The 14,061-nt window shown below is 37.6% G+C and overlaps 1 protein-coding gene across 5 annotated transcripts in view; it reads left to right on the top strand.

The window, feature by feature from the left end:
- The first annotated feature begins 8,864 nt into the window (after positions 1–8,864).
- Positions 8,865–14,061, top strand: part of LOC107552382 (glycerol kinase) — a 36,327-nt gene continuing 31,130 nt past the window's right edge. For 3 of the 5 annotated variants that reach the window (XM_016234247.1, XM_016234246.1, XM_016234248.1), the window contains exon 1: positions 8,865–9,071. In XM_016234247.1, the coding sequence (XP_016089733.1) occupies positions 8,979–9,071 (93 nt within the window). In that variant the 5' untranslated portion in view covers positions 8,865–8,978. The remainder of the gene's footprint in view (positions 9,072–14,061) is intronic. The other 2 variants (XM_016234250.1, XM_016234249.1) reach the window with 1 other exon arrangement.

Here is a 14,061-nt window from a genome sequence, read left to right as displayed (position 1 = left end):
ATTGAGCATTAATCACTATTGAATCCTTGTTACAAACTAAAGAGATGTATGCACCAAAACAAGACAACATAGGAGACAAGAGAGTGTGATGTTAACGTCCTTGTAGAATCTGCTGTATAAAAATTTTACATAAAGCTAAAAAAAACAATTCTTCACTTGATTCTAGCATTTGATGACATTACCATTCAAACGTTTAGGATTACTATGAATTAATTTTTTTTAAAGAAATGTATACTTTTGCTCTTCAAGGATGCATTAATTTAATAAAAATGACAGTAAATACATTTATAATGTAAAAAAATATATTTCAAATAAATGCTGTTCTTCTGAACTTTCCATTCATCAAGGAATGCTGTCGCTGTTATCCACACTTAATTAAGCAGTACAACAATTTTCAACTCTGATAATAATCAGAAATGATTCTTGTGCAGACAATCAGGATATTAGAATGATTTCTGAAGGATCATGTGACACTGAAGAGGAGAAGCTGAGATCTGACATCACAGGGGGGGAAAAACTTTATTTTAAATTGTAAAATTATTCCACAATATTAATGTTTTTTTATATTTTTAATCTGATGCAGTTGGTGACATGAACAAAGAACCTTATAATACAAATCCTTAGAACAGTATTTTATATATCATATCAAAACAAGCACAAGCACACTCACACTTATGAACATTTGTTAATGAAATAATTTTTTAACATGAAATTAGTTTCTTATTCCATTCCATAAAATGCTGTGAAGTATTTGTTTTCTCATCTACAGTGTACCAAATATAGGTTGCTTTTTAAACTTTTGTCCATCCAATTTTGTTTAATCCAAAATTTTACTTATTAAAGGAACACTTTCATGCTTGTGTGTGTGGTCTTAGATTCCTATTCATTTTGTAAATACAGCCTAAGCCTAACAGTTTAAGAACACCATGATAGATGAAAAATGATCCACAAATACAAGTTTATTTCAGCTGTTGTATTTAAATAAAAACAATTTTAAACATTTTTAAAGCATTGCAAGCTACAGCACAACGAACTGAAATCAAAGTTAGGCTACAAGTAGCTTAAGTGTGCTGGATGTCTGCAATAATTCCGTCAGTGACGACTGCACAAAACGTGCAAACTAATGAAAACATTACACTTTAATTTAACGGTTACAAAATGATGAACAAATGTAGTTTAGGCATAGGTTTGTGCAACGCTGTAAAATATTTACCTTTTTTAAAATATCCCATTAAACCTGCTGAGATACAAGGAGCGTGAACTGAAATTCTCAGTTCCACTTGGTTCCACGCGCATGTCCGGGAACTCATGAATATTCATGTATGCTCCGCCCACTGAAACAGAATATCTCGGAAACCGAAAATCTCGTAACACCGGACATTCAAATGTCATGTGACTTAAAAACAGCACATCACTGTATACCTTCAATTACAAACACACAATAACATTTTAAGTTACTTCCATTTCTGAAAAAAAGAATGTAGGCCTAGTAAATTGATGCTATAAATACACACGCCTGATTTTTGTTTTAATTATCCATCGTACATAAAAATTAAAAACATTTGCAATCAAGACTGAAAAAAGCCAGAAGTGAATGTAAACCAGATTTGGCCCAGACTCTGTTGCTATCTGTGAAGCCAAGCATAAGAATAGCCTACTAATGTAAATTTGTTAACCCACAGTAACACATTTTAACAGATTAATCGCATCTTTTTGTTTGCTGCATGCTTTTAAAAACACAATAAAAAATTTTTTGAGGAAAATAAAAAAAAGATACGTCTCGTATAAGTTGCAATTTCAGAAATAATAACGGCAGGCCTAATAATGTTATAATGTACCAACATTATGAACACTTTAGATATTTTAGTTCCCCTCACTTTACAACAAATCCTTTAAATTTAACCGTATCAGAATAAGAATGTAAAAATATATAATTCTAATAGATAAATATAATTACAGTATATAATAATATATGCTTAGCAATAAACATGCCAAAACAAATTAATTTATAAAGAAACGTAAGGTAAAGTTGGGTTTGAGTTTTGGGTACTAGGCCTACTCCGTAATTTTTGGTCATACAGTAAAGGCATAATTCGAAACTGCAAAGTGTTAGCAGTTTGAAAATTCAAGAATAATTGCAAAGTTAATAAGAATTCTTTCTAAATGCAGCACCGTTCTTATTTCGCGCATAACCTGAACTAAAAAAAACGTTTTTTTTGCTAAGAACGAACCGAAATGAAAACATTTCGCTTTTAATCTGTGTATTTAACAGCCTGGGAGACCTTCCCAGGGCAGTACCTTGCCGCACCGACTAAAATCAGGGCGCCCACTACGGAGACGGCACCAGAGGTGAGGGGGCACAGTGACCGAGGTTGCCGGGCCGGGACCCCTCAGGCCCCACCGTGGCGCCGACGCTGCAACTCCGTACCGTAGAGGTTTAAGCTGTGTAAAGTCGGTGCACTGGCGGCCTGGCGCAAAAGCATCAGCCCTCCTTGTGTGAATACCTATGAGGTAAAGACCTGCGACGCTACATGCGCGACTCAACCGAGCAACGACACTGACAACACACAGTAGTATCTTTCCTTTATTCTCCTTACTTTCCTTTCCTCTCTCCACCACTTTCAACATGTACTTACATTATATTCCTGTTGTCTCACAACAACAAGCAGGAGATGGTGCAATCATGCTAACCTGCATCATATCCACACTTCTTCTATTGCACCCTTTTCTTTTTCTATGGTCCTCCGGAATTGTCAGTCAGCTGTCAACAAAATTGACTTTATCCCAGCCTTTGCTACTCAGTCAACTCTTAGTCTCTTAGGCTTGACTGAGACCTGGATTAAACCTGAAGACACGGCAAACCCGGCTGCTCTTTCCAACAACTTCTCATTCACCCACACTCCCCATCAGGTTGGGAGAGGTGGGGGTTCGGGTCTCCTCATTTCCAAAAGCTGGAAATACCTCACATGCTCTTATAACAATACTTCCTTTGTATTTCATGCCGTTACAGTCACACTCCCTGTAAAACTCCACATTGTAGTTATTTATTGCTCTCCAGGTCAGATTTCTACTTTCTAGAAGAACTGGATATGCTGCTGTCCTCACTCCCTGAGGATGGCAGCCCTAGTACTTTTTGATGACTTCAACATCTACCTTGAGAAGCTACTTGCTGCTGACTTCCACTCTCTCCTAGACTCTTTCAACCTTCAGTGGCTCAACACCACAGTTATCCATAAAACAGGTAACCAGCTCGACCTCATCTTTACACGCAATTGTATCACAGATAACATCTTGGTCAACCCCTTGCATGTCTCAGATCATTTCTTTATTACTTTTAATCTACATCTACCTTCTTCCGCACCACCAACCCCCCTCGGCCAGTTTTATTTAGATTAAATTTAAAGTCTCTTTCTCCTTGACTTTCCTCTGTGGTATCATCCTCTCTTCCCACCCCCACTCACTTTGCATCATTAGATGTGAATTGTGTCACAGATATGCTATTTTCTACACTAATTAGCTGCTTAGACAATATCTGTCCTATTTCCTCCAGACCAGCACGTTGCGACATCCCATCAAGACAGCACCAGTTTGCCATCCAACTGGGCTCATCAATGATAATCCTGTCGAGTTCGGTCAGGAATCTTGGGGTGATCCTTGATGATCAGCTGACCTTTAAAGATCACATTGCAAAAACAGCATGATCACGCAGGTTTGCACTACACAACATCAGGAAGATCAGACCCTTCCTAACTGAGCATGCAACGCAGCTTCTCGTCCAGGCCCTAGTCATTTCTAGGTTGGACTATTGCAGTGCTCTTCTGGCTGGACTTCCATCATGCACAATTAGACCTCTGCAAAAGAATGCAGCAGCACGTCTTGTTTTCAATGAGCCCAAGAGAGCCCATGTCACACCACTTCTCATCTCTCTGCACTGGCTTCCAGTCGCGGCACGTATCAAGTTCAAGACATTGGTGCTTGCCTACAGAACAGCCACGGGCTCCGCGCCCTCCTACCTGCACTCTCGCCATGCATCTACGTCCCCTCCAGAAGCTGGTAAATGAGCGGCGGCTTGTGGTCCAGTTTTCTTTCACCGTACCCTGTTGGTGGAATGGCTTACCTAACTCCATCCGAACAGCCAAATCCCTCACAATCTTCAAGAAACAACTGAAAACTCATCTCTTCAGTGAGCTTCTAACTGCCTCCAATAATAATAATAATAATAATAAAATTCTATGCCCTCACTTTTTCTGTTCTGCTATTATCCTCCTGTCCTATCTTTTTATTATTTAGAACAATGACTGAAACCTTGCATAATGGGCACTTCTTGTTTATTGCCATCTTATGATACGTTGTATTCCTCAACTGTAAATTGCTTTGATAAAAGCGTCTGCCAAATGACTAAATGTAAATGTTCTACTGAAAAACACCAGAAGAAAGATAGCCAGGGCCCCTGCTCACCTGCAGATGTAGCTAATAAACGGCAATGTCCATAATGTAAGACATTTAAGAGAGTGCTACAAAGAGACAGGAAGAACAGTTAACAATTTACGTTAAAACAAATATTTTTAGATGTGTTAAGACATTTGCTGGAAATAAAAGCAGTTGAAAGTCAGAGGATGTTTCTTTTTTGCTGAGTTTACAGCTGAAACTATAATAAACTGATTTTTAAAGTCTCTGAGCTGTTAACAAAGGAAGTAAGAATATTGTTAATGTTGTTTATTGCACAAGGCATTACAACATTTTTAAAGATAACAGTATGCTAGAACAAGGGGTTATGCAGGTTTTATGAAGGTAAAATGATTCTTTTAAGACTAAGTATAGAAAACTCAATTTTGTTCAGTTTCTCAGAAAACAAGACTTAATATCTTCATTTTGCATCTCAAGTAAATGTATCTTGATTCAAGGACCTTTGGATATTTGTATTGGAAAGCAAACAAAAACACTGAGCAAGATTTTTTGCAATGCATGCAACATTTAATGCCACGAATTTATGACTTTCTGCTCTGATTTAAGATCTCTATAGGGCTTTAATTTGTCAAAGCACAAATTAACACTTTTTAAGACCTGCAAAAAAAACAACAACTGTATAACTACTCACTGAGGTTTGATGTTGTCATGAAGAGGATAGTTATGTCAAAATTACTCTGACAATACAGCATATTGAGCAGGGATGATGCCTTGAGCTTGTCAGCTGCTGGGTTAGCTCTCCTCTGTAAACAAGATGTGACAACAGCTGGGTCTCTCTCAGATGTACAGTAATGCCTAAAAGACTGGAATTTATGACAGATTTAAAGGGCCAAGAGACAGTAATATACAGCCTGCTGTTCCTCATTTACAGATAAGGTAGTTAACTTTTGGCAAACAGCAGGCAAGAGAGAATTAACCCAGTATTAAAAATGGTTGTGAATAATGTATGCACATTTAAAAGACAGATTGATGTGAAATACATATTACAAAGTTTACAACCACATTTAATACACCGGTAAGTTTTTTCATTACTGTCTAAAGCAAAGAATGTCGGATTTGATAAACCAGTGCAGTTTCACATTCAAGTGAAGTGAATATTAGATGGATTTATGCAGCCATCTGATTGACTGGAAAAGTTATATGCTTAATTGTGAAATATATACTACCCATTATTCCAGTCAAACTGAATCATTTCATTAAGAACATGTCCCGCAGCACTACTTGTAATTGTAATAAAAAGTCACATTGACTGCACAGACAAGACTCAGTGCTCCATGCTTGTGCCTCTATCGCTGCTGTGGTAGACCAATAGCAACACCATGAGTACAAATTGTGAATTGCACCTATTTGCACAAAATGACCTCAGGAGGAAGTAGTCAGGTTTGTTCCATTCTCAATTGAGGGAATGAAATACTGTATCTTGTTCACAAATGTCAGAAACAAAAAGAGTAATGGGATGCCACTATAAAACGGTACTCATATTGTCAGTGACAACATGGATGGAAGAGAAGCCCTTGAATCCAACATCAGAATCAATTGAACAAAAAAATACCCATTGTTGCTCTGCTTTCTGAAGGCAAAAATCAAGCTGATAACAACAACCAACTCCCTATGGCCTCTCAATAGTCCAGTCAAATTAGCATATGTTTTCACTTCAGAATGCTGCAACACACCTGGTCTTTAATTACCCAAAGAGAACTCAATTCACATCCCTTCTGATCTTACTCCAGTGGCTCCCAGTTGTGACCAGAATTGAAATAAATAAAGTTTACACACTGGCTATTAGGACTGCCACTGAAACAGCACCTCCCTACCTCAATTCACTAATTCAAGTGTATTCTTCCTCCTGTCAGCTCAGGTCATTGAATGAGCAACGTCTTGGTGTTCTTTCACAGTGAGGTAAAAAGTCACTTTCCAAAACCTTCACCGTCTCTGTTCCTCTCTGGTGGAATGATCTGCAACTTTCAAGAAGCAGCTGAAGACACATGTGAAGTCAAGTCACCTTTACCTCAGACAGGGCCGAAGGTTTACCTTCCATCAAGACAATGACCCTAAGCACACAGTTAAAATAATGAAGGAGTGGCTTCACAACAACTCTTTGACTGTTCTTGAATGGCCCAGCCAGAGTTCTGACTTAAACCCAATTGAGCATCTCTGGAGAGACCTAAAAATTGCTGTCCACCAACGTTTACCATCCAACCTGGCAGAACTGGAGAGGATCTGCAAGGAGGAATGGCAGAGGATCCCCAAATCCAGGTGTGAAAAACTTGTTGCATCTTTCCCAAAAAGACTCATGGCTGTATTAGATCAAAAGGGTGCTTCTACTAAATACTGAGCAAAGGGTCTGAATACTTAGGACCATGTGATATTTCAGTTTGTCTTTTTTAATAAATCTGCAAAAATGTCAACAATTCTGTGTTTTCCTGTCAATATGGGGTGCTGTGTGTACATTAATGTGGAAAAAAATCATCATGCATTAATAATATATTACATATTACTAAGCAATTTGATAAGATTATATCTTTTTTTTTTTTCAGATCGAATGTCATCAATGCAGGAGGTGGTTCCATGTGGCATGCATTCCAATGACAGACAGCCAGTTCAACAGGGCTCGAAAGATTGATTGGAAGTGCTGCCTATGTAAATAATGATACATTCCTGTATAAATAATGTATTATAGTTATTTTATGTAAAAGTTAGGTATTGGTGGTGGTCTAGGGGTTGGTGGTGGTCCTGGGAAAATATAAAAATATTATTGATTGAAAGATAAGAATTGAACAATAAAAATTATGAACTATCACAGTTGTCGGTGTTGTTTTTTCATTGTTGTTTAATGGAGCTTTTGAAATACATTAATTTTACAATTTCTATATTTGTACGTCATTCTGCTCATGCTATTGAGCTTTAAAGGGGTCCTATTATGCTTTTTCAATTTTTCAACTTTAGTTAGTTGTAATGTTGCTGTTTGAGCATAAAAAAGATCTGCAAAGTTACAAAGCTCAAAGTCCACTTCAAAAGGAGATATTTTATTTAACAGAAATAACTTTTCTACAACGAACGACTCGTTTGGACTACAAAGCATATTTTCCGGGATTTGTGATATCACAAATATTGACGAATGGGACGAGACCTGGTTGAGCTGCACTAGAGAAGGCAACGAGTGTTATCACTATGTCGGAGACACGCTAACTTTCCCAAGGCAGACAAACTTAGTTACAATCATCGGGGTTTAAATCGTGCTCAAATTGATTTGATTTTGAAGAGATATTTACACTGAAGCTGGCAGTGCTATGGTAAGGGGCATGACATTTCCCGACCAGGCGCCGAGTGCTGCCAATCACAACACACTGGCCCAGCTAACCATTCACAGCTCATTTCGTATTTCAGAAGGCGGGCCTTCATTTGATACAGGAACTATTAAAGCCGTTCGTGCCAGACTGAGGAGAGAGATGTTGTAATAATGTAAAATATGTGAAAAATAATGTGTTTTTCGAACCTAGTATGAGAGCCTGTTCTAGTACACCCCAAAACAAAATCGAGACTTTGTAAAAGAGCATAATAGGACCCCTTTAAATTATGGCATATTTTGCATTTGAGGCCATTCGGTAGTGAAAAATAGCAATTTTTTTTTTACATATGATTTACAGTTTATTTGAAATCAAAAATGTAAAAGGTGTGCATTATAGTTGACACCTAGATGAACAATTTACAGTTGCTTTTTTATGACTGTAAGTCATTCTCCTCAAATGCTATTGAGCCTTAAATTTGCATTTGAGCCCATTCGGAAGTGAAAAATAGCAATTTTTACATATGATTTACAGTTTAATTTAATAAATATCAAAAATGTAAAAGGTGTGCATTATAGTTGACACCTAGATTAACAGTTTACAGTTGTTTTTATGACTATAAGTCATTCTGCTCAAATGCTATTATTGAGCTTTAAATTATGGCATATTTTGCATTTTGAGCCCATTCGGTAGTGAAAAATGGCAATTTTTACATATGATTTACAGTTTAATTTAATAAATATCAAAAATGTAAAAGGTGTGCATTATAGTTGACGCCTAGATGAACAGTTTACAATTGTTTTTATGACTGTAAGTCATTCTCCTCAAATGCTATTGAAGTTAGAAAAGTGTACACCAATATAGCATGTAACTTTAGACACGGTCCCTAAATTTGCGAATATCGAACGTCCAACGTCAAGCCAACTTTATGCCAGTTACATTTATTGCATATGTACAGTTTTATTACAAACTTTATAACAATTCTCTATAATAAAAAGTTTATACTCCGAAGTTTAGATTCCAACGTGTGAAAGCTTCGGTAAATAGTGTTTGCCATATTGACGTTCATTAGGAAAACCCTCCTACTGAATGGGGCGTGTGTTTACGTCATCACGTTCCGTCTGTGCCGCGCAGACGTCTGCGGGAGAGTAAGGGCGGAGCGCAGAGCAGTGAGGCCAGTGTCCAGTCTTATACTTCTGGCTGCTGTGGTCACTCACTGGTTCAATGAACGGCACAATGGCCGCATCGTCGAACAGGATCATGCTGGGCCCCCTTGTAGCTGCTATCGACCAAGGCACGAGTTCCACACGTTTTCTGGTAAGTCGCATCTTGAGGACATATCATCATGTTGTGGTGGAGCTCAAGTGACTCGCGTACAGACAGAGATTGGAGAGTCCTCCGTGCCCTTGTCAACATGTGCGGGTAAATATACCGGAGCCGGTTCAGCTGGAGTTCTGTCATGCCAGTTAACCACATTGATTACATTTAGTTTCTGAATCTGCTCATTCGCACGATGCTAATTGAACGTTAACAGAATCCTTCTAGTTAGCTTTGTATTTGCTCAGTACTTGTGTCTCAGAATCTGTGAAATTAATCTTGCTAAGAATTGTACACAATGGGTTTGAGCAGCATTACAAATTTCAAATGTTTGATAAAAAAAATTAACGTTACTTTAAATTTCCAGCTGTAATCATTTTGTCTGAACATCCGAACTTTTTAAATGGCAGCATCTCCATACAGTTTATTGTCCAGGTAGGGTAACGTTAGGTGTTTTGATTCCAATCGTGTCTTGTGCGGATTTCTGATGGTCTAATACGCCATTCCACTGATTAAACGAGGCAGAAATACTAAGCAAGAATAACACTTTTTTGAAGATCAGAAGGTACAGTAAAATTATTTCCATATTCTAGTATGTGGCAGCAGCGCTATCTTTTCTTTTGTAAAAAAACAAAACAAAACAATGTAGTGGAGATCTGTTGAAACTCATTGTGTTCCTTAAATGTTCTTAAGAAGGTCTTAAGTTTACCTTCATAAAACCTGCAGAACCCCTGCTTGTGGTGCTCTGTTAGAAAAGTCCCTATTGGCTACTATGGGCTGTATGTGTTAGATCTGACAAGGTTGTGGCACTAATAGTGGACAACACAATTGAATATCCTCTGTTTGTGTGTCCTATAAGATAAGATAATGTATAGGCCTTTAAGATATGTGTTTGTGTTAAAAGAGGGTGTGCTTTTAATCCCAGGGCCAGACAAACATTCCTCATATTGTTAAAATGTTGTAGCCAGAATTGTTACTCAACAGAACAGCTCAGAATGAGGTCAAACACTGTGATTAATGCCTTTGTAATTAATTGTTGGAAATTCCAGTTTTCAATATCACAGACATTTCACTGCAATACCAGGCTGAAATGCAGTGGAAGGGTATTCCAGAAAGCAAGGTTAACTTACCGTCCCATATACACTGAACTCTCGGTTGATTAACCCAAACATTGCTTACTTGAGCTATGCTGGTTCCAAAAAAACGCATCCGGGAGTAAGTTCAGTTAACATTCTCAACAGAGCAAAGAATCGACTAGTCACCATGGAAACCGACACACCATGCTGCTTCTTTCTGCTTCTTTCGTTCAGTGGTCATTTACATACTTAGTGCATATCACCAACTAATTGATGGTTGTGCAATCATTTAAAAAAAAAAAAATCAGTTTAATCTTTTAATCACTGAGAATAAAAATTATATTGTTTGTTTGATGCTTATTATATAATAAGAAATATCACATTCCAACCTTCTTCGCACACCTTGGCAATATATTTGCCATTGGCTAGTACATTTTTTTTGTTAACTCGCCAGACTGATATAATATTTTGCACACACACACAAACACGTTTACTTAGCTATCTAAATGGGGACATTACATAGACTTCTATTGTTTTTATATACAGATAGTTATACACTTTTTAACCTAAACCCACCCCTACCCCACCCCTCACAGAAAACTTTCTGCATCTTTACAATTTCAAAAGTAAAAAAAAACGTTGTTTACTTTATTTGAACAGTTTTACAAATGAGAACATCCACAAATTGAGGTTTTTGCCGATTTTGTCAGGCTTTGCTCACTTTTGGGTACAAATTTGTCCCCAAAATATGGTTAAGTAGGTACACACACACACACACACACACACACACACATGATTTCACCCAATCAGCTTATCTTTGTGAAATGGAACAGCTTCTTAAATAACTGAATGGGCACTCTTAACTTCAGCCAATCAAGCATTATATTATGATATTATGATAATTAAGCACTATTTAATGATAGAACTAGTGATTAGAACTAAAACTTGGTAACCATGAATGAATGCATATTTGTCATTTTAACTGAACTTAGTGGTGGTGGTGTTTAAGATATTGTTGGTCATAGCATAGGTAATAGTAATTATTATTAAAATATACTACTACTACTACTACTATTATTATTATCTGCTGGGTTCATGAATATTAATCACGTTGTCAGCGTTCGCTCGAACTGATTTGCTGAAATCAAAACAGGGACGGTAATAGATGAGCGCCAGCCAACTAGAGCTGTTCGCGCATTAGCTCCGCCCACTGCCGAGAAACCGGCATATCTTCTGCTTGTTCTTAAAAGCTGAATAATTCTAAATGAACTGTTATTTTGACAGGAAAATACAAAAAATAATATGGTTTACATGTAGCGCGTCGATTCAGCGTGGTATGCAAGACTCTCGCTCTCTCTCTTTGCATGTGTGAGAAACACAGCACTATCAGTAAAGCGACAAGCGAGTCGTGCACCTTCACACTAGTTTACGGTATGTCAAATACAGGTGAATTACATTTCTGCCGAAATTCTGCATGTGAAAGATCATATTTTGAGGGCGCAAAAGTGCGTTTTGCGCGAACTGAGTTTTGTGGAGACAATGTTTGTCTCGCAAAGAAGAAAGTATTTCGGGCGCACGAAAATCAATTTTGCATTTAAAATAAGTTTTTGGATGTGTGCAGACCTTCTCTTTTGCGCGTGCAACGTTTCACTAGCTTGCTCACCTGATGCCCACCCTCAGTGCTCTCTAAATGCCAACAGCTTGCATGCTCAACACAACCCAGCGTTTCAATGTGCCATAATTCCAGCCAATCAGAGACCGAGGCTGCTAAATTCTGATTGGCTGCCTTGACAACCAATCACAACATTTCTTGCATTACCTCGACAGCAAAAGAGGAAAAATAGAGTGCATGCATAATTATTATGCAAGTTGATATTCTGATCATATTTTTTTCCAAGCACATTTTACCAATTCCAAATGACGTCAATCTTAATAACTACTATTAATCTTGTATTTAATAATTTATCATTTATATATAATTATTCATGAAGGCTGAACTGAAAAATGTCTTATATTCAGGTGTGCATAAATATTAAGCAGATTTTCTTTTACAGATAAAATGAGCCAAAAAAGAGATTTAACTCAGACTGAAAGTAAACTGCAACCTACCTGGAGTCTCCAGAAGTACAAGGAGTCAGGTTCTCAGAGACTTGGCTGAAGTATAGAATCCTAAAAAATGACCCCTACTTAATAAGAATAACATACTGAAGTGTAGTAAAATACTTGAAGACTGCTTTATATATATATATATGCTTTATAGACAGAGTCAAGTTGAGAGTGACTCTTGAAGGACCAGCACCACATCCTCTTGTACCACTGTTTGAAGAATTGATCTTCCAGAACCTGGCAGTAAGTTTTGGGAGTTCATTTTTAGTCCATATCGAGATTTTATCTGTCGAAGATAACCTGCTTAATAATTATGCACTCCTGAATATAAGGCGTTTTTCACTTCCAGCCTTCATGAACAATAATATATAGATTATAAATGATTAAATACAAGATTAATAGTAGTTATAATTATTGGTAAAATGTGCTTGGAAAAAAATATGATCAGAATATCAACTTGCATAATAATTATGCATGCACTGTATTTTTCCTCTTTTGCTGTCGAGATAATGCAATGAATGTTGTGATTGGTTGTCAAGGCAGCCAATCAGAATTTAGCAGCCTCGTCTCTGATTGGCTGGAATTATGGCACATTGTAACGCTGGGTTGTGTTGAGCATGCGAGCTGTTGGCATTTAGAGAGCACTGAGGGTGGGGATCAGGGGAGCAAGCTAGTGAAACGTTGCACGCGCAAAAGAGAAGGTCTGCACACATCCAAAAACTTACTTTAAATGCAAAATTGATTTTCGTGCGCCCGAAATACTTTCTTCTTTGCGAGACAAACATTTTCTCCACAAAACTCAGTTCGCGCGCGTGCTAAACGCACTTTTGCGTGCTCAAAATATGATCTTTCGCGCGCAGAATTTCGGCAGAAATGTAATTCCATACGCTGCGTGCTACATACTGCGCGTTCATTGAGTACATGACATGATCCATTGAGCGCGACCAAATAGTACAGATCGCTTGACGGAGAGCGAAACTCAAGCGCTCAGTCAGCGTGTTTATCGAGTGAAAGTCTGTGTTGAACGCCTCTCACACACGTACTGGCGTGTAAAATCTAAGAATTTATTAGCCAATGGCTAATGTTAGACATTATTTAGTCGCCCAGAGTAAGATTTAGTCGCATTTGCGAGTGATTTACTCGCAATGTAGAGGGTTGCGTTTATTTTATTATAGAAATACTGTAGAATACAATAGAAAATGCTGATCCATGATGTTTGAGAGGACAATAAAATATAATAAATATATTAGAATAGAATAAAATAAACATGACCTTGTTATAACAGTGTTTTATAATTAAAGGGTCATACGATGTTGCTAAAAAGAACATTAGTTTGTGTATTTGGTGTAATGAAATGTGTTTATGCGGTTTAAGGTTAAATGGTCCACCCCTTGCCATATTGTGATGCTTTGTCCCGGCCAGAGTGAAGAGACAAAAACATTAAAGGGGTCATATGATGCAATTTCAAGTTTTCCTTTCTCTTTGGAGTGTTACAAGCTCTTGGTGCATAAAGAAGATCTGTAAAGTTGCAAAGACTAAAGTCTCAAATCCAAAGAGATATTCTTTATAAAAGTTAAGAGTCAGCCACGCCTACCTAAAACGGCTCGTTCTAACATGCCCCCACATGTCTACGTCACTATGTGGAAATATTAGCATAATGCCAGGGAGACACTGTGTGTTTCAGTGCGATAGCAAAATCACTTTATTTGGCCTTCCAGAAGTAGATGCAATTAGGAGTCATTGGTTAAGATTTATTTACAACAGAACAGCACAACCCAGATGTTCGAATTTGTGCAACGCATTTTATG

Source organism: Sinocyclocheilus grahami, unplaced genomic scaffold (genome assembly GCF_001515645.1).
Source record: "Sinocyclocheilus grahami isolate Dianchi unplaced genomic scaffold, SAMN03320097.WGS_v1.1 scaffold448.1, whole genome shotgun sequence".
Taxonomy (NCBI): domain Eukaryota; kingdom Metazoa; phylum Chordata; class Actinopteri; order Cypriniformes; family Cyprinidae; genus Sinocyclocheilus; species Sinocyclocheilus grahami.
This window is presented reverse-complemented; position numbering and strand designations above follow the sequence as displayed.